The 20,645-nt window shown below is 39.6% G+C and overlaps 1 protein-coding gene across 12 annotated transcripts in view; it reads right to left on the reverse strand.

The window, feature by feature from the left end:
• Positions 1-1,702: 1,702 nt before the first annotated feature.
• PLCH1 (phospholipase C eta 1) overlaps positions 1,703-20,645 on the reverse strand; it is an 87,134-nt gene continuing 68,191 nt past the window's right edge. For 7 of the 12 annotated variants that reach the window (XM_030028076.2, XM_030028080.2, XM_030028082.2 and 4 more), the window contains 10 exons: positions 18,905-18,999; positions 18,100-18,200; positions 16,452-16,631; positions 16,248-16,355; positions 15,135-15,259; positions 14,592-14,676; positions 13,670-13,816; positions 13,191-13,270; positions 10,263-10,623; positions 1,703-7,186 (listed from right to left, as the gene is read on the reverse strand). In XM_030028076.2, the coding sequence (XP_029883936.1) occupies positions 5,073-7,186; positions 10,263-10,623; positions 13,191-13,270; positions 13,670-13,816; positions 14,592-14,676; positions 15,135-15,259; positions 16,248-16,355; positions 16,452-16,631; positions 18,100-18,200; positions 18,905-18,999 (3,396 nt within the window). In that variant the 3' untranslated portion in view covers positions 1,703-5,072. Of the gene's footprint in view, positions 7,187-7,487; positions 7,517-10,262; positions 10,624-11,020; positions 11,165-13,190; positions 13,271-13,669; positions 13,817-14,591; positions 14,677-15,134; positions 15,260-16,247; positions 16,356-16,451; positions 16,632-18,099; positions 18,201-18,904; positions 19,000-20,645 lie in introns of those variants that run through there. The other 5 variants (XM_030028077.2, XM_030028075.2, XM_030028086.2 and 2 more) reach the window with 4 other exon arrangements.

Here is a 20,645-nt window from a genome sequence, read left to right on the forward strand (position 1 = left end):
CTGGTGCCTACAGCCCTTGAACTGTGCTGGAAACTTTATAACCTTCACAGGAGATCTCCAGGAATGAATAAAATATTTCAAAAAGAAAGACTTCAGGGGTTTGATCCATGTAGGATGTCAGAGGAGGCTGTGACTTCATGTTTATGAGAGAGAAACTTGCGGGGAAAGAAGCCCTTTCAACTGAGCAGTCAGATAAAACATAATTTCATGCTGGAAAGTGAACCTAGACAAACATCAACCAGAAATATTTTTTTTTTTTTTTTTAAAGCACTGAGAGTAATCAGCATTGGAATAAGTTGAAGTTTGCAACAGATTCTGCACCAAAAAAGCCTTCACTAGATGGATTTTCAAAAAGCTGCAGCCTTGTTCATACACAGTTTAATTAATTTTGGGGAAGGACTGAAAAATGAATGGCCTTATGAATGTCTGAATTGTAGATTGCTGGTCTCTGTTCTATCCATATATCTAAAAATCCTGGCTCTATACAATGCTTCTTTTAATCTATGTGCCAGATGCTCACAGATGTTTAAAGACCCAGATGAGTTCAGAAAGTGCTGAATTTCTTGATACGGTGTCCCTTCATTTTATTATCCAGTACACAAAGCTACCGAAGCAAGCATTCTCAGTTTTCCAAAATTGTCCCATTCCTACTGCTATTCAGCACCATGTTTTAGCATTACTGTATAAAGCATATTAGCCCCCGGTTAGATTTTCTCTGACACTGCAATCATTTCTGCAGCACAAATTCACAATGAGACAAACAGTCTATGATTCTGAGAGTATCACCACATTAGACCATGACTATGTCCCATCACACCAGTTCTGGGCTCATATTACTAATACCCACCAGTGATAAGACATCATCCTCCCGATATGGGAGGATCAGCAGTGTGTTTTCAGATATGCCAGGCCATCTTTATGATGGGAACATCACCACTGGAGCGGCTGGATTGGCAGCATGCTTCCAGGCTCATAAAAGCATCCCAAAAAGGCTGCCCGTTTCCTTCTGGAAATTGGCAGCTACAGAATTAGACTGATCCCCAGACTGCTGTGTGGCAGTCAGCGAGCCCAGTCTCAGCATCAGTTAGCCCATCCACTTTCACACAGCTGCTTTCTGGTGCACACACAGCAACAGCAGCGATTCCCAGAGGCATGCATGGACCAAGTATGCCGTATTTTCAAGTTTATGCCAAGGATCAGAAATTCACGGAAAAAGCAGGTGGTATTTAACCAAAACACGCTGCTTTAACATGCCAAAAAGCTTATATCTAATAAGGCAAATTTATCCTTAGTATAGCTCCCCTGATCAGACCTTTTAGTTATACCAGAGATGTGTTTGGCCCAGTACTTGGAAATGAGACACTGCCTGCAGCAGACTGGTATTACACACTAATTACAGTTCACATCACCATAGGATATACTTTTGTTTATATTCCTTCCATTCCATGAAAGGAAATGGAGCTCACTCAGTTAAACTAAAAACTGAAGATAAGAGAAATCTTGAATAGATATAAAATCCATTGGAAGTGAGAGTATAACCTGGTACAGAATGCAGTACAATCTCCTTTAGAATAATGGGTTTACACCAAATGACTTCACTGGAGAGCGATGTCTGCCCATCTCCAATTCATCTTAACCTCCCGCTTAGCACACAAAAAATTACTAGCTTATAGTTTATCAAATAAACAATGTCTTAACTTTGTTCCACCTTTTGTCCTTGCCCTACATGTCTACTATTTGTAAGTTCCAGATTCAGAAGCAACATCGATAGTTTTAAGCAAAGGATAAATTGTTGTTTATACATACTCTCACCTGGAAAAGAAACAGAAATTTAACTTGAGGTTTCAAGGATCTTTGACACGTACTTATAGAACGGTTCCTAATTCTGTGAAGACCTTAACCAGATACTTAACAGTAAGCATAGGAATAGCCCCAATACTTTCTGACCTGGTATACAAATAGAAACAGGACTGCACTTGGAATGGACCCTATGCCAGCTGACAGGAAAACAGAAGGCAGGTCAGTCCTGGGGAGTATTCTTCACCTGTCTATTCTGCAAGGGTAGTATGGACTGCTCTTCTGGATCTCTAGTTCTTCCTTCCAAAGTCTGAATGCTCTCCATTTCTAGTAAATTAAAAGAGAGATGGTCAAATGGTTATCCTGTAAAGATACCTGGTGCACTTGCTTTAATACAAAATACTAAATTTAATCCAAATGTATTATATGTGCAAAATAATACCATTAACTTTTTAGTAATTTATGTTTACTACTAATCTTTTTTTCTTTTATAATTATGAACATAAAAGCAAGAGATAATGTCTCTGACTGGCTTAGATCCCTCTCCAATTCAAACATTTTACACAGAACACTTGCTTCCAATAGTCAAAATACTTCATCACGTCATCAAGCTTCTCTGTGCAGATGTAGCTGGTAACACAGGTATCTTCATGCTTCTATACTCACCACTTGTGATTTCATGCATTCTTCATGCATTGAAGACATACATGTAAGGACCAAATCCATTTCTGAACCTATTGAAATTAAAGTTCTGCAGACTGAAAACTTCTCTCTTATAATATCACCTTTGCAAACAGACATAAAACCAGTCTTTCTTATCAGTTTTCCATGTCCAGGCCCATAAACTGCCCTACAGATTACTCAAGAACAGAAATTAATGGCAGTTGACATAAGTACTCCTTGCCTTCTCACCTGTGCTAGATCACAACAAGACCTTTGACCATCTTGAATACTCTGACCCGAGTTCTTCAAGGCTCAGAGTATTCCAACACTGAGAAGTTCAAAGGTTTTGGCACACCCCAATGCTACACCACCAAAAAGAAACTTGTGCAAACAAAATATAATTTGAATCTCAGTGAGACAGAAAAAACAAGACTAAGCCCAGTGAGACAGGAAAAACTACTGAACCAGATCTTCCTTTGGCTTGAGTCTACACTACAGAAATCCTGCCCTGTTTCACCATTCAAATTTCACTTTCACACAAAGAACTGTCCCCATCTGAAGTAACTTCTAAAATTAAGAGGAAAGCATAAGAGATTAGAGTCATGAGAGTCCACTGTAATAATCTATTCTGACCTTCTGCACATACAATACAATTTTTCTAAATTAATTCCAATTAAAGATAGAAACAACCTTCAAGTCAAGATTAAGGTTTTTTTGTCTCCTGTGATGGAGATCGTATCATTTGCTTAATTACAAGGCACTTTTAATGGCAGTTATTTCTAAAGAATGTATAGGTTCTACTAAAACAAATATATATCTCTGGACACAGTGTGTGAGCATCTGTGGCACACCGCATTCAGCAGAGCGGATCACAGCCTGCACACATCTACTCTTTCACTTGGAAACGGTCTCTAAACTACCACAGCAGACAAGCTACAGGCAAGTTGAAACCACCTCTCTGAAAGTACTGGCCCAAGTTCTGACACTCCAAGCCACAGAGCTTCTGAACTTCCCTAAAGTTAGAAATGGCTTCAATCACACTTCCCAATTGTATCACAAGTACCGAGATAGAAATTCAGGTTCAAAGCTTAAAGGGATTAATCCAGTATCTGTTTCTGTTCCTCCATGGAAAAATGCTTTTTACTTAGAAAATACACTGTTCTCTCCCAAGTGATCAAAACAACAGCCAGTTGCATCTGTTAGACTCTTAATGGAACAAAATGAGAATATGCAGGCAGTTAGACATACTCAAAAAACATGGCTTCCTAACCAGAAAAGTGAAAGAGCTCAGCTGCAGATTTCTAGCTAAGAACCATTACCATCACATGAAATGACAGAATTTTTTCCCTTTCTGAAACCTTATTGCAAGCTCATGGCAAGACAGATGTCTGCAATCCCTAACTACTGTTAGTTTAAGCATAATTGTATTTGCTACAGTTTCAGTAACCATGTAACCATGTGCTTAAAAATCTATTTTAATGATGTTTTCAAGAATAATAATACTCTGCATTACAAAAGAAAGAGGTAAAAGGTACATCTTTTACATATAAGAAAAAACTTATAGCGAAGGCAAAGAATATCTTAAAACCAAAATAAAGCTATGTTGTTCCCTACAGGGAAGCTTCAGGTGTTTGAGATTACTCGCTCAATTCACTTTCAGGATTCATAGAAAAAGATGAAGATGGACAGTCAAAATACCATGTCAGCTTTAAATATTCCACTGACTGCCAACAATTTAGCAATAAAATTACAAATATACAGAAAACAGATCTGCTACTGTACTGAAGCTACACATACAACCAATAGCAAAAATACATAACAAAATATGCAGAAATTAAGCGTTTTCCATTCATAAATGCAGAAGTACTCCCACATTCCACTCTGTCCTAAAATGATCATTCAACACGGACCAAAAGGAAGACAACTGTCATTATACTTCACAGAGCAGGCAGAAGACAAACCTACACATTACTCACAAATTTGGACTAACCCTAATTCTACAAATTGTTTGCTGTAGAATCATAGTTTATACATGGAAACATGTAAAATTAACAATGAAGCACAAGTCGGAGCAAAAACAGTGGTGCTAATGAAGGGTCCCATTCCGAGACTGCTGCTTGTTGGGCAGCACGAGTCCTAGTTCAACAGTCTAATCCCAAGGACGTTACCAATAACAGAAAGCACTAGTCTTAGTAGAATTTGCACAAAAGGCCAAAAGTGATCACTAAAAATGTTTTTCCAAACAATAGGATAGGACATCAGGAAAACAGAATACTATTGCATTCATTGCAATGTTAGGCTTCTGAGCGCAGATGTGCTCGACTTAAAAATGACATACATTACAAATACAAAATGCTACAAATACGCATGCAAATAGTCCCCAGACTACCTCACTTTATAATTTCTAAATCAAAGTAATACATACATAAGGATGGAGTATGGTTTCTATTTACATAAGCTTTGACAGGAAAGGGCACATTAAATCATGAGTGAATCACTAGCACGAAATTGCATTTCTAAATAACTTAAACCCTCAAAACAGTATGTCTTGCTAAAAATCCTTCATTTCAATGAAATAGTTTGTAAACACTGAAGATGTACATTTATACAATCTACAGTCTCAGCAGGAAATAAATTTCAGGCTTATCATCACTACTGGGTTCCAGCTGCAGAACAGAATCGCGTGTATACAACTGGTCGCTACAGCCATAGTGCAAAGCAGCGCACGCACCCTCCGGTATTCCTCGGCCCTCCACGTCCTCCCCAGGGAAGCCATTCAAGTACCTGGCTATGTACGAGCCCGTTGAATGCCTGTTGATAACGTGAGGCGATGCTGACGGCTTGTTCCGAAGGACAACGCCCGCTACGCTACTTGCGTTAGAAGATTTTTGCTTGCTGGCGGCCTCCTGCCTCTCCTTGGCACGGCTGGCTATATTTCGCACTCTGCTCTGGCTTCTGGATGAGAGTTTTCTGACCAGTGCCTTTGGGCAGTCTTCATCAATCTGCCTGGAGTACAGCGTTTCACGGCTCTCCTCCTGGTCCAGGGACACCAGCTTCCTCAGCTGTTCCGTCAGGGCATCTGTAGAATGTGGTCTCATGTTCTTCATAGCAGCAAGTTTCTTGTCTCTCATGCCTGATGAGATAAAGCTCCTACTTATGTATTGATACTTACTTTCAAAATTGCAGGAAATATCCTCTGATGTCAAGTCACCGAGACTCTTGGATTTGCAAGGGCTAGTCTGCTTGATGGCTGAATGAGGTGGGAAAGCCAAAGCATTTTTGAGCACCGGTGAGCGTATGTGGAGCTGGGATCTCTCGGAGGCACACATTACATTTTTCTGCGTATCTGAATGATGATGACACAAAAAGCCAACATTTTCACACATTGGAAAAGGGAGCTGACTCCCTGCAGTCCTGAAGTTATCTGAGCAGTCCAGGGCAGCAGCACAGAGCTCAACAGTTGCGCTGTTCCCAGAGGTCCTCTCACCACCATGCCCAGTGTCCTGCTTTTGCCTCAATTTCAAAGGGGAAGCCAACTGGCTCATGTCTTCCCTTTTGTACTCACATGCAGTTACCAAGAGATCTTGAGAATCCCCATCTACTTCTACAAGACTGCTGCTTTCTGAATTTTCACCAGCGAGGGGGTCAACAAGTGTCTCCTCAAAGATGAGGCTATTGGAAGCAAAAGAACTGGCAGACTCAGGGGCTTCCCAGCTTGTTCCAGATTTTGTTCCACATTTGCTTTTGGGATTTGCATTTAGCAAAGAGAGAGGTGAAGGACAAGGAAAGCTAGGCAAGTTATTTTCTGTACTATTTAACTTTTTCTTGCAAACTAATTCACTGTGGGTCTTACATTCAAAAGCTGGTGTAAGAGTTGCCTCATGGATAATTGTGTACACAGAATACTCCGCAGTCTCAGGGCTGGAGAATATGGTAGTATCTGGAGTTGAGAATAAAGAGGATTTGATGGATTTTGTGGTAGTAAAGTTGTGCTTACAGGGACTGTTAAGATCCGCAATAAGCATGTGTGGATGTGTAGCCATCATACTGAAGGTCTGGCTGCTAGTGCCATGGAGGTTGGAGACCACAGTAAGATTAGTTTGGTCATCTGTGACATCAAACTGTCCGATCAGAGCTGAGACAGCGCTATCCATCTCGCTCTCATTTGCTAAAGAAACTTCATCTATAAGGCGAGAAATGTCACTGTCCTGCATGGTTAAAGTGGAGTGCAAATCAGGAGCATCAGAGCAAATGGTAGAAGAAATACCTGCCAAAGAAAGAGATGCTGCAGTGCTTTTCTTGATGATGTCATATTTGTGATTTTCCATCTCTACTTTTTGAGAAAGGGAAGTCCCCACAAGAGTTATTTTCTCCTCCTTAGATCCTTTTGTGTCATCTTCCTTTTTATTGTCTGCACAGTTTTTGTCATGTGTTTTTTCTGCAGAAAGTTCAAAATCAGAGTCCTGCATTAGAGGGACAGTTCCATCAGAAAGATTATTTTCCTGATAGTCTATGAGGTGATCTGTTTCAGCTACCCCACTTGCAAAAACTAAATTTTCAGGTTGCTCCTGTAGAGGTGGTACTAAAGAGTCAACTGTAGTCTCCTTCTGGTCATTCTCCTTAAATTGAGATGCCAAATTTGAAGTATTTGCTGTTTTCTCAGAAGATGGAAAGACAGATTCTTTCAAGTTTGTTTCCTTCTCATTTGTATTGTCATCACTGTTGGCTAAATTAAATAAGAAACACGTTAGTTGCATACAGTATTGTGAATTGTTTATTAACAACTATTTTGTCCTCAGACAGACAAATGGAGAACGCAAAATCAGGTACAGTTGTGACAGAACTTAATTATGGGGTTGTGCAGGTTTAGTACAAATTATCTGAGTGATATGAATAAATGGAAAAATACAACTGCAGGCACTTCATTGAAATTTCCTTTGAATGTCTATTACATCAAGCACGTGATGTAATATTTGTTGCAAATAATGTTAATGAGGTACCATATCATAGCTTGCACATGGTATTACCTTCAGCTGTGTTCCTATTCAGATTTGTACTATAAAGAAGCATGGCAATAAAGACAGAACAAAACAGCTCTGTTAAAAAACATAATACTTTGAAACAAGATGCATGCTTAAAAGAGCTGAGTAAAAAGCGTCAAGTAGATGGACTCCAGACTCTTTTATACATGTAGTTATTGTAAAGTGTTACAATTTAAGGATTTCATTGTTGATCTTCTACCAGCATACTGCATTCATGAGAGCAAGATTTTGAATTTCTTGAAAAATATGCATTAGATATTTTCTCCACCAAATCTTCTTACTTGTCTTTATATGCCAAATCCGAGCTCTACGACTCACTTCTAATTAAGCAAGGACTATAGAAGTAAGCTTGGCATAATATATACTGTTTCTAACATATGCTAGAAATCAGGTACCCTAGGAAGAAACAAGAGAAGCCCTGATCATTCATTAACAGTGACTAAACACCCTTGGTGGAGTAAGAACTGTTTCTAATGAACATGCCATTAAATGCCAATCTCCAAACTCTGAAAAGTTCCCCAAGCTTTCCAGTGTTCCTAGATAAGGATGGAAGATCTTCAATTTGGAGATATTTTTTTTTTCTATAAAGAACAGAGGAGAAAATGGACAGCGTAATTGGCGTAATTCCAACTGAGGCAGTAGAGATATATTCAGCCACAGTATTTTAGCAAGAAAGATCTCTGTTGGATGGCCAGCCCTTTCCATTCTTCATGGCATCCAGCAATAATGAACGCTTCATCTGACTAGTACCTCCCCAAGGGTGAAGCCACCTCCCAGTCTGAAATATTTGGGCTGAACTTACTTCCTGTGAATACCCCAGCCTACTCCCGTATGCATACAAGGCTGTGTTGTACCTTTTCTCACCATGATTCAAGGTAAGTGCTTCCACAAAAAAAAGGGCCCAGGTTGCTTTTCTCTATGTCCACCACTGAGCCATGGATGGCCCTGCAGCGCACAGAAGGGAAAAGGTCCCTCAAGGACAGGAGAGGACTCTCTGGAATGTCATCTTCTTCATGTCTCATTTCTTTATGTCTAAGGTGGGCAGTCCTACTCCATAGGGGTTACAGAGCAAGCCTTACAGTGACTCTAATGGACAGGATCTAGTCTTCTGATAGTTAGACGGGGCAAGATTCATTCCCTGTGACAGCTTTTTAGGTCATCTCACCAAGGCCTGTGTTTTCTGCAAAGGTTATTTTGCTATAAGTGAATACCTGTGATGTCCAAAAACCATGGGAGTTTCTTCTAAAAGAATTTTGTGTCTTTGTAGCAACTTTAGGAAGAAATATCAAAGAAATTATTACATCTGTTGCAAAGAATGGCTGAGCTGTATCATCTTCCCAGGCTTATCAAGAGGATCTTTCAATTTAAAATACAGCATTTCAGAGTTAACTTCCTTTACTAGGAATATCCTTTTTCCTGTCTACAGTTTCTTCTCAGGGTAGTAGAAAAAGAATGGGTTTAATTTTGCTTGCTGTTTCTCCTAAGTAACTTCTTTTACAAGATGATGTGCACGTTATCTGTTCCTTCAAAGCCACTAATATGGGCAAGTAGAGCAAAGGTGGCTTAACATGTTCTTATTTGTGCCCAGCAAGTTCTCCTATTTTAGGGTGGCTCCTGCAGTTGCTGGAAGCCACTGCTCCATAGCTGTAAATATTCAGAGCAGAGCAGTATTTGTATCACAACCCCCCCACTACCCCCCAGCCAAGAGAGGTTCTTGGTGCTCTCTCTGCATCTTGCCAAGGAAGACAAACGGTGCTTCTGGCTGTCCTGTGCCAGCCAAGGAAGAGCCCTTGTGGGACTAACTGCAGAAATGCTGCGCTGTCAGAGCTGACCAGAAGCTGAGGATCTGGCTAGCCCTACAGCCTCATGGGGAGGAGCCACGAGTGCACATGGTCCTCCCAAACAAAACAAAACAAAAAACTGGCCCCAAAAAGCAGTACAGATGCCCTGGACTAGGGACAAGCTCAGGGTCAAGACAGCAGGTCTAATGAATTACAGCCATTGTATTCAAAGCTTCCTAGACTTCTTTAAATATTCCAGTAAATCAAATATTAGGTAGGTCAAACACACTAACTTTGCTGTAGTCATGGGAAAACTGGATTTCAAAACCAGGACTATTATTGCTGAATACACTTAGAAAAAAAGCTGTTTCAAGAACTAAATTGTATTGTGTATCAATAATACAAGAGCAAGATTTTATCCTAACATATGCTTTCCATGCAAATTAATCAAATTAAGTAACCTAGGTTAAAAGGAGAATATCAAGACTGTTGGATACAAAGTTTGACCTACTTTTACCCCTTTTACATCTATTTGAAAGTCTGCATTAGTCTTTACACACACTATTTCCAAAACCATATCCTGCATGTTCTTCTTCCTCCTTGAAAACGGGGACAGAAAACCCACCATGTCAGCAGCTCTGTTTCTGTAAGTAAAGGGACAGTAGCAAACCAGAAATTGATGAAGCGTAATTGAAGGTTGGTTCTTAAATTATGAAATTTGGCAAGTGTCCTTTTAAGAGCACTTCCAGAAATTATTGTAATTCATTTGCCTAGTTTGCAGAGTAGACAGCTTTCCAGGGTTTCACTTATCAAAGAGTTTAAGGAGCTGTTAAAATACTACAATCTTAAGCATACGTCATTTTGCCCAGTAACTCTTACTTCAGTTGAATAAAACTACTTGCATAGGGACTGCAGAACTGAGCCTTTTAATGGGCTATTTCAACTTACTACATCAAAAGTAATTTTGGAAGCATCTTACCAGATGCATTTTCTTTTCCTTGGGCATCTTGGGCAGTTTCATCTTCTGGGCATGGCAGTCCTGCAAGGAGATATTTGTCCACGGGCATAGACGCAGGACGTGCTTGCAAACTCCGGCTTGTACGCCTTACAACTCCTTCTCTGTCTTTCAAGTCTACTGGTTCAGATGCACTGTCTTTAATTTCAGTAGCTTCCAGAAAACCCATCTTACTTTTCTTTCTACCTTTTGCTGGTGCACTGGCTGTGCGCCGAAGAATTCGGTCACCAATAGATCGCTTCCGTACATAGTGCCCACTGGTTTCAGCAGAATTATGCTTAGGGTTCTTGTTAAACAACCCTCTGAGTCCTATCAGCTGCTTATTCTGAAAGGAAAAAGAATAACCACAGTTTCGAGTGAGTTCAGACTATTATATAATGAGTACAATGAAAAGGGCTGCTTTCAGAGTATTTATGAATGATGAAGACAAAGTTAAAAATGCAGCAAAGCAAAAATTCACACCAAGCAATTCACATCTACTCTGACCAAGGAACCATCAGCATAGGTCTCCATGAATTCATGCATGTCTGTATTTCTCCTCATTAGGATGGCAGCCTGCCACAATTGCAAGATAAGTTTGCTCAAAGTCTCCTAATCAGAGATGACAAGACTGTAAGAAGTGTACTGCAGTGACAGGCTACACATTAACTTGGAGTTTTATGCATGGGCTTCATCAAAGCAATATTCAAATGTTTCAGAGTCTGAATGAAGAATGATGTAAGTTTGGTAGTTGCAAATCATGCGATTAGGAACCATTTGAAAAGTCTGTGCCCAGCAAGTGCAAAGTGCATGCTAATGAAGTCTACCTTTGTGGCTCCTAGAAAGTGCAATATTGTGTAACTGGGATTGAGGATTAAAGGGCTCCACTGAAAGGCAAAAAAATGCAAATAAATTTGGCTAATGTTTTCAAGACTGTGATACAAGCAAATAAGGTAATAGTACATCAGCTGTAAATATAACCCCTCTACAGCAAATAATTTAAAACTATTTATTAGTCTAATGTCAGTCTCTCTCAAACTTGTCCAGATATCCTCACTTATAAGGATACAAATGTGCATTCAGCCTTTGTTTATACATTAGAAACATTAATATAGCCCGTCATTAAGGCAAGCATTAGATGAATAGACTAAGTAATATAGAGATCAAGTCTCGATGGGTCTTCCCCCCTCTTCTCTTGTCTTCCCTATGAAGCTACTCTTTACTATTTTTCTTGAGTATATTTCTTCTTTGAAGAGCACATGAGCCAAGAGCAATAGCCAAACAGGCTCCCCTACAGACTATCACCAAAACTGTTTGTGATTTCACACATGTACCCAGATGCGTACAGATCTAGGTATACATTGCAGATGCACTCCGAGCTGTTTACTACTGCTTTTCTTTTTACACTGACTTAGGAGTAACAAAGTCTACCTTGAATACTAACAGCTTTTCTTTGTGCACAGAACATGTGTGGGTCTGGTATGGTCAGTGCTGTTCCCTCCGCTGCCTTGCTGCTGTCCTCCCGGGTGGGAGGAACACTTGCAGAGGCAAGAGCAGGTGAGTACATTGAAACGCTGGTCTCTTCACTGAGACAAAGATGTCGAGAGTGAGATAGATATCTAAGTGATTTACAGAGCCATCATTAGATCATTCAGTGATCTACTGGGATCAGTGAAGATAAAGGTAGTGAAGTGAGGATCTGGACTATACCAAATCTCAGACCCTAGGCCTTGTCTATGTTATTTTCTATCTCTGTTCCACTGAGCTTTCCTTGGGTGCTTGCAGAACTGTGGTTTTACATATTTGACATGACATTCTCTGCGTCCATTCTCAGAAGGGAGAAAGACAGGGCTAACTTCTTTTCAACCTACACCCTTCATAAAGGCGGGGGTGTTTTGTGGTTTTTTGTGTGTTTGTTTTGCCTTTTTTTAAATCGCTACAAAGGGTTATTTTATTTTAGCATCCTGTTGAATATGGCCTTAATTTCTTTGCGCTAGTTATCTCCAATGACCTCTTGTAAATGGCTCATGAAGACAGTTGAAGCAGAAATGCAGAGAAAAAGCACTGTGCTTATACTTCCATTTAAAAAATGTTTTAAAATCAGTAAACTTGCAGAAAAACAAAATGTATGCACTAAAACCTAAAAGATTTAAAGCTTAAATTAGCTGCTAAAAATAGCTTGTCAAGTACCATGTTCTGGAGCAGTTACAGTTCTCAAGATTTACTTTGAAAATAAAATTAGTTTAACACATTGAAGAAATGTACTTACTGTATCTAGATGTGATAATTATTAGGTGCTAACAGTAAGAACATTCATAAGGACATGCACACTAAGACTAGAGTAACAGTATGTTATGCTTTCCTTGCTGATCACCTGCAAGGAACCACCCCACACACACACTGAGCTACATCCTTCTGCTTCCTGAGCACTCTGACAGAAGCATGTCTGTGCTGTTACTGGGGTATCTCAGCTGGAGAGGGCCAAGTGTTTTACTGGACATGGGTGTGCTGCGAACGGGTGTCCTGGCTCAGTGCTCCTCAGAGAAAACACTATGAAGAAGGAATTGTGTTTTGCTTCCTTGAACATGCTGATGCTTAGCAGTGTTTGTAGATACCTATACAGATACGAGTATAAGTGAAGACATGAAGTTGAGGGCAATAGAGAATCAGATATTATGCTTTTTCACTGCTGTATGATCTGAATAATTTGTTTAAACTTTATTACTGATCAGTGCCAGAACAAGCTAGGCACTGCTAATCCAGTGTACAAAACGCCACGAAACTAAGATGTAAGAATCATTTAGAAACCAGATAAATCCCGTGAGGTTCTGTGGTATGTTTAAATCCATTCTTATTAGAAGAATGAAAAAAAAAAAAAAGTCATAGAAGATGTATTTTTCCAGATATACCTACCTTTCCATAGATCTCATTAATGGTTATATGAACAAATATGGATGCTTCTGTCAGTCCTTCTAAATACACATGACGATAACCTAGTAAAACAAAAGTATTGTACCACAAATACTCAACAGTTTGCATTTTATGCACAACTGGCAATGACTGTGTATAAAAGTGAAATATATACAGGAAGCCACCTTATGCCTTTAGTAAAACTTATGTTCTCACAGGTTTTCCAAGCCCCCCCAGTACAAATTGCCTCAAAGTTATATAAAAGACACCAGTAGTAATTTCAAAAAGCACAGACACCCAAACTCCTTCAAGTAACGGTGAATATATCACCCTAAGATATCAGGGTAATTGTCCAAGCTCATACATGAAGTCTCAGAGACATAAACACAGATCTTATGCTGATAACCTCACCTTAAACTTTAAGTTCAAAGTGTTTGCTCTTCAGCTAGATTTCTAAGTTAAGGAAAACAAGCAGGACTAACCAGGCACAAGACTGCTAAAGGCCAGAGTTCTTTGTCCAACAAAGTCTCGTCCAATAGGATCATGGTCCCAAACAAGAAATCGCACTAAAGCTATTTCGGGCATGTGGATGGTAAAAGTGAGTGTTTCCTCCCAAACAGGATTAAACCCTGTAAAACAAACAGAACAGAAATTTTGGAAAACAAGTCCATAAGCAAGCACTAGCCTCAATTTTCATGATGCATAGCAAGAGGCATAAGAACCAAGCAGACCAAAGACACAGATGAAAACCCATTACTTATTGCTCATCTCAATCTAGGCACTCTCAATCTCCATTATGTAAGTAATTAAAAGTGAGAGATTTGTCTCTTGGACTGCTTTTACAAACAAAACGGTTCTGGTTGCAGAGCTGGCAGGGATACCAAGGCAAGTTGTTGTTTTGCGGAACTATAGTAGGCTAAAGATAGACCAAAACAAACAGGAACTACCTTTTTTCCCCATGGTTTTGCAACTGCCTATGAGAACTGATGGCCACCTCTCCTCCTGCAACAGGATATCCCACTCTGTTATTCATCTCCTTCCCATGAAGGCTGAGGTGGCAGTGAAATTGCCTAGGACATGATTTGTTTTAATTACATTTAAAGTTATACGTGTATTTTATATACATTAAAAAAAAAAAAATTTGGAACTTCTGCCTAAGGGAGATTTAAGAACAATCCAGGAGAAAGATACTGCAGTAAACAGTTCTTTTCCTTCACCTCTAGCTTGTCTGTCTCCCCACACCAGAAATTCTGTCTAGAAAGCAGAATTAATTTGTTAAAATAGAATCATTTGATTTCATTAGATAAGAAGCTTTGCAATTTAGAAAGTAATAACATATACTGAATCATTTATAATTACTTAATATTTTACTCTAAGAAGAGGAAATCAGCTAGATTATCTTACCATTGTCGTCAACCACCCTGGTCTGATCTTTACAGCAGTCAACAGGTAACCCAATAATTTCCACCTCAACAAAGGGATCTATTATCTATTTTTTGAAAACAAAGTATTTTAAAAGCAAGCCAATGATACAAGTGAAGGTCAATTTTTAAGAAAATTCATGCAGAGAGTTAATTTAAATTCATATGAGAATTCAAAAAACTATGATTCATGTGACTTTTCAAGGAGTATAATCATAGGAAATGGCTTCATGAAGTATAAATCCATGTAAATTGATGTATGGTTTGTAGTCTCAAGAGCTATGGCCAGCTATGACTAGTTTTCAAAAAAATGAAGTCACCCTCAAAATACAAAACAAATCAGTGCTTAAACATCATGTGTAGGATACAGACTCTGTGGGAAAATGTATTATTTAGTGACCAAAAGCTTGACAATATCTGAAATTTATTGGTGTATTTAAATAAGGAGAAAGTTATTTGAGTCACATGCTGCCATGTCACTCCAGGACCTCTCATGGAAGCATTTGTCGGTATCGGAGTATCTTACCTCTCCTCTGTCTCCTAACATTGAGTCAGGAGGCTTAGGTAGCTGCTGTCCACTGATGATTTTCAAAATAAGCTGCTTTTTAGGACTGGCAGGAAGTGGATCAGCAGAGTAGGGATTGAATGTGCCTAAAAGATGGCAAGGAATGAGAAGCATAAGGAAAAAGACACACAAAATAAATATCGCCTCCCCCAGATGCGTACATACAGCCAAAACTCAGTCATAAGCAAGTAACAGAGTATGGAGCAGCTCTTCATTAATTTTAGAATTCCATTCCACTTTCTTATAACATTTTCTTACCTGAGCAGCCCTTGTTTATATGATTACAAGACTGAAAGGACCCATCCAGAAGTAGGGTTTTGCAAGAATCATTTGGGAAAAAAACCAACCAAACAAAAAAAAACCCCAAAAAACCTTTCTCCTGTAAAGTAGTAGCTTCAAAAAAACCAATAGTTATAACCCAGATCAGCACGCTGATCATGTTTCTTGCACAGCTGCCCAGATGTTAACGAGAACAAGCAGCTAGGGTTAAGCTGCTTCCTGCAGCAGCAGTGCCTGCTTCAAGTACCCAAACTTCCTCTACCATTTCTCAAGTACCTTTCAATCAATGCCACTGCTTCTTATGGCCACATTAAGAAAATTACTTAGAAATATAGGGGCACAATCAGATCCCAAATCCTCAAAATATGGAATGATTGTCATTGCATAACACTGAAAACCACGGCTCCTGTTCTAACAGCATTTTGAGGACTGAACCAAATCCTTTTAAAGGGAACAAAATAATTCCACTGACTTGCTTGAGAGCTGGACCAAGTCCTGGATACTTGGTCCTGGACCACTGCATATCTTTTCCTACTTTCTTGCAGTTGGCTATCCTAGGACCCCTTCTTTTTTTAAACACATATTAATAAGATGGAGCCCTCAAAAATATATCTATAATAACAGCAAGAGATTGCATACTAGTACTTACACAGTCTAAGAGTTATGAATGTATGGAAATATGAAAGATTCTATATATGTTCTTACTTTCCTTTCTTGTGTCTTCACAACTTCACTATGAAAACGCTTTCTGAAAGGCTTGACACTTAAAATAATAAATGTATAGTGGCACATTACCTTTGCACATCTGCTGAGGTTTGAGGACATAACCACAGTTGCCGTTTACCCTAAATTTTGCTTCATTTAATTGCATCACACGTCCCTCAGTCTGGTAGTTTAGTGCCACTGTTGAAAAAGAAAACTCAGTTGTCATTGATAAAGATAATATTTACTTAGCACATACACAAGAACTGGGAAGTAAGTTTGTCATGCAACACCTACCTAACTGGCAACCAACATTCCAGTAAGGTAAAGGATTGAAATTGCTGGAGTCAATCCGATAGGCTGACGGATAGACCCTTGTAAGCTGTTTCTGGTTGTAAAGCATAAACTGTTCGGCCTTCTGCTGCACAGCTTGGTGGGCTCTTGTTTCACTGAATGATAGCACATTCCCTGTTGATCCTGTGTGTATTGTTAAATCAATAAACAAGTCATAAAGCAATCCCAAGAGATGGGGGCCTGAACTCAGACCTCAGTTACACTGGTATTAATCGAGGGGAACATGAGATTTAGTCCAAAGTTACAACGATAGGTTGTCTTGTCATATGCAAATCAAGTACATTGCATAACTGAAAGGCACCAGTTTCCCCTTCCAGGAGGGTCTTTTGTTCCACCCTCAAGTTTCCAGACTTAAAAGGAAAGCCAAGTGAGAGTTCCAGCTAATTGCTAGGGCCTTTTCTCCTGCAGAACCCCAGACATGACTGCTACAAAGAATCTATAGAGAAATCTACTAATGGCAGCATGATCAAAACTATCTTACTGAAGACCTTACAGCCAGGGGAAAGAAGTGCCCAGCAGGGCTCTGATTTCGCTCTTGTGCTTGTAACACATTAATAGCAGCACTCAACCCATTTGTCTCTCCTACAAGTTCCTGCAAACTCATCCTTTCTCTAAATAATCCAACCAATCCTTTCCAGTTCATAAGTCTTCCCTCTGAGCTTTTATCCTGTTAGGCAGACCCCCTTTGATCAGTCCTCTGGGAGAAAGACTGACCAGAAGACTTTCCTAGGCGAGAGCACCCAACTTCGAGGGAGCAGTTAGACCAACTCAACTGTACCATCCCACTGTGCCCATCTCTTCAGCTAGGGTCAGGAAAGCACAAGATCTAGATGAAAGGCAGCAGCAGTACTGTGCTCTGATGAGCAGGCCCTCCTTTCCAGAGGGCCATGAGCCATCAGATGGGTTCAGCAGTACCACCTAACTGCACCTGGACCTGCGGAAAAAGCTGAGCTGTCTCTCAGATCAGAACAATGAGACTGAAACTCTGCAAGACTATGTTCTTGTAGGATTTCTTGGACTCTGCTTCTCCACAGTGCTTTCACCCTCCTTAATTTCTCTCCTATGAAATTAGAATTAATTGTATAGTAATTAAAGAATTTAATACACAGTTTTTTCACATACAGTTGGTGACCTTTCCCACAAATTCCTCTGCAACTTTCTCAATTTCCATTTTGCCTCTAACATTTTTAGTGTAACAACTGCATGCTTTCTGAACAGGGATCACATCTATTTGTCACAATTCAAATCTATCACATTACTAAATGCTACTTAAAATTCATAAATTTAAAAGATGATGACAAATTCTATAAAACTGTGAAAACAGGAAAGGGTTCTCCTGGAAAAGCCTCATTTTAAACATTGCTACTAAAACATGAATGTCATAAGAAAGCAAGCAAAAAGATACTTCCTAGAGAAGGAAAAGGTGGTGCTTTACTCTTTCTCCATAGTTAAGTAAAAGGAACAGGCAACTAACTACTCTGCTTTTAAAACATCTTTGAAAAACAACGGAAACCTTGAGAACACAGACATGTTTCCTATCCAAACAGAAAAGTGAAAAAGGCATGTGTAAGTCTTGTGCCAGCAGCCTTACCGTCATCTACTATATCCTGGGCTGCCACAGAGTTCGTGTACACCACTAGGTCAGACAGAGCTCGGCACAGCTTCACCGTTTTTCTTCGACGAGCTAGTCTGCTGAGTTTTATTTAATGTATAAAAGAAATTGGGAATTTTTCAGTATTTAAAGCATATTTCAATCCCCCTTCCTGTTCTTTTCATCAATAAGGAAACAAACAACCATGAACAGGGAATCACGTGTGGCAAACCTCCTTAGAGAGTGCTCCGAGATGACTGTTCCCCTTGTACCTCTATAGTCACACTACACAAACAAAATTTTTCATTTAAAACATAATGAAATAACTGCACCATGACTCTTGTCAACAAAACCAAGGCAGACAGCTTTGAGCTGTGTCTGAAAATGGAGCGTTTCAGTGACAACAAATGCATTCCCAATGGCACCTTTTTGATTGCTTTTTCTTTACATTCTCAGATGTAATAAAGTTGGCTGGGCTGTGATGTACCCTTATTTAGGCTAAACAGTTTTCTTTGAGCACATGGTACAGCATACAGAATGTAGATTGGCATTTTTCCATTAGAACAGTATTACTATCACACTTCTTTTCAGTTTAAGGGTAATTGCTATTTGCAACCTATGAAAACCTATGCAATCAAAATACCAGGCTACAGCAGTCACAACAAAATATACCCCAACAGCAGTGTCATAAATGACCTGCTCTCGAGAACATACTTCCCTGAGGTAATGACATATAAATATTGATAGTAGTAAACATGCCTCTAGCTTTAACTGAGCTGTAAAACTCTGGTGATTCATAGCTCACCTGTGGAGCTGCCCCATTTCCTTCCCAGAAGAGTTTTGCTGGCCTTCTTCCTCATCTGATGCACTATGGTATTTGGATGCTGCCTTAACAGCTTTCTGTTGGGAAAGAATCAAGTACAGCTGTGTCAGTTTATGGGGGTGTTCTATAAATTCACATTACTGTAATTAATGTCAGGTGGGTGGGCAAGCAGCAGCAGGTTTACAGCACAGGACCAGTGTCCTACAAGGACACAGAATGACCCCTGGGGGTTTGACAGCAGAAAATCCTGGGTGGTACATCAAGTGTTTCCATACACGTAGAGAAGAAAAGCCAACACAAAGCATCTGTGCCCTGATCTCACTTCGTCCGACTCCAAGGATCCAAGCCTGCAGACATGGAGCAGGCTTATCTACTGGCAAGCAAACAAATCCAAGACTGAAGAAAATTATTTCTGCAAACTGACCAGTCCATTGCAGCCCACTGCGTATGCTGCAGCTTCCCTCCCCTGCTCCCTCCTGACGTGAGAGGACAACATTGCTCCACTATTGCCAGTACACAGGGCACTGGTCCTGCTGAAATTCTAATGGATCGTATCATATTTAACAAACAGTAACACACAGTAGGATCTAAATGTACAGTGCATTGCTTCCACCTACACCTATGCTTCCCCTCCAGTTTAGAAAATTTAACAAATTCATTTGTGAAGTTGAGAACAGAGTCTGGGCAAAATTTTCAAACATCACCTCTCTGCTGCTTTTTGAGCCACACATACAAGCATTAAAGTTACTTCTAAATTATTACAGGATACAGTAAAGAAAATAGCTATAATAAAAAGATTAAAACCTCAAAAGCACCTTTTTTTCATAAGCACCTATTATTTAATAGTTTCCAATTTCAACAACATTACATTTTTTGTAACACTAACTATAGCTTCAAGTGAGTTTCTTTAATTCCCTTCTCATCGAGAGACAACTAACAATATAACTGAGAGCTCCTTATCATTTTACTCATATGGCTAATTGAGCACAGATTTCTTTTCTCCTGCTGTGACACACCAATAATACACATAATTTAGTTTGCTGTATTTAGTGCTGAAATAAAGTTGACTACATTGGAAATCATTTGCATGGTTCAGTTTTGGAATCTGAAGGTCTGCACTGTGGCTGTTTCCTGCAGTTAACTTGCAGGAATTGCCAGCCTTAGCATCTTTGTCCCTCCTCTGGCAGTTTTTATAGAGCTTATACATGGATACATTTGGCACAAGAGCTGGCTGAAAACATCACAAGTCAATATCCCTGGGTGGATAATTCTGTACCTGCAAAAATATCAACAGTAACCATCCTTCCCAGGCATCCCTTTAGCTAGAAAGGCCTAAGGGGGAAGTTACTGGACATCCCCATTGCCTCAGTCTACAATACAATCATTACTGGAAACAGAAAAAAATTCTATACATACTGTTTTATTTCTTTCAGCAGAGATGAAATGAATGGGCATTCCAGCCTGCTGTATTCATTAGGGTAACTAGTTGAAGTAATTACATTATTGACGTACTTTCCAACCCTCAGTATAACCAGCAGTTTTTAGCGGCTGACTTTCGTCTGTGACATCTCATTCCACAGCATTTGTTTTCCCATCAGCGAGCACAGGTTACAATGTGAAGTGTCCACTACCATGCACAACAACAGGTACTTGCAGATCTCAATGCATACTGAGTGAATAATATGCACTTAGCTAAAGCTGCTGAAAGAAATATGACTGCTTT

Source organism: Aquila chrysaetos, chromosome 10 (assembly GCF_900496995.4).
Source record: "Aquila chrysaetos chrysaetos chromosome 10, bAquChr1.4, whole genome shotgun sequence".
NCBI classification, from domain to species: domain Eukaryota; kingdom Metazoa; phylum Chordata; class Aves; order Accipitriformes; family Accipitridae; genus Aquila; species Aquila chrysaetos.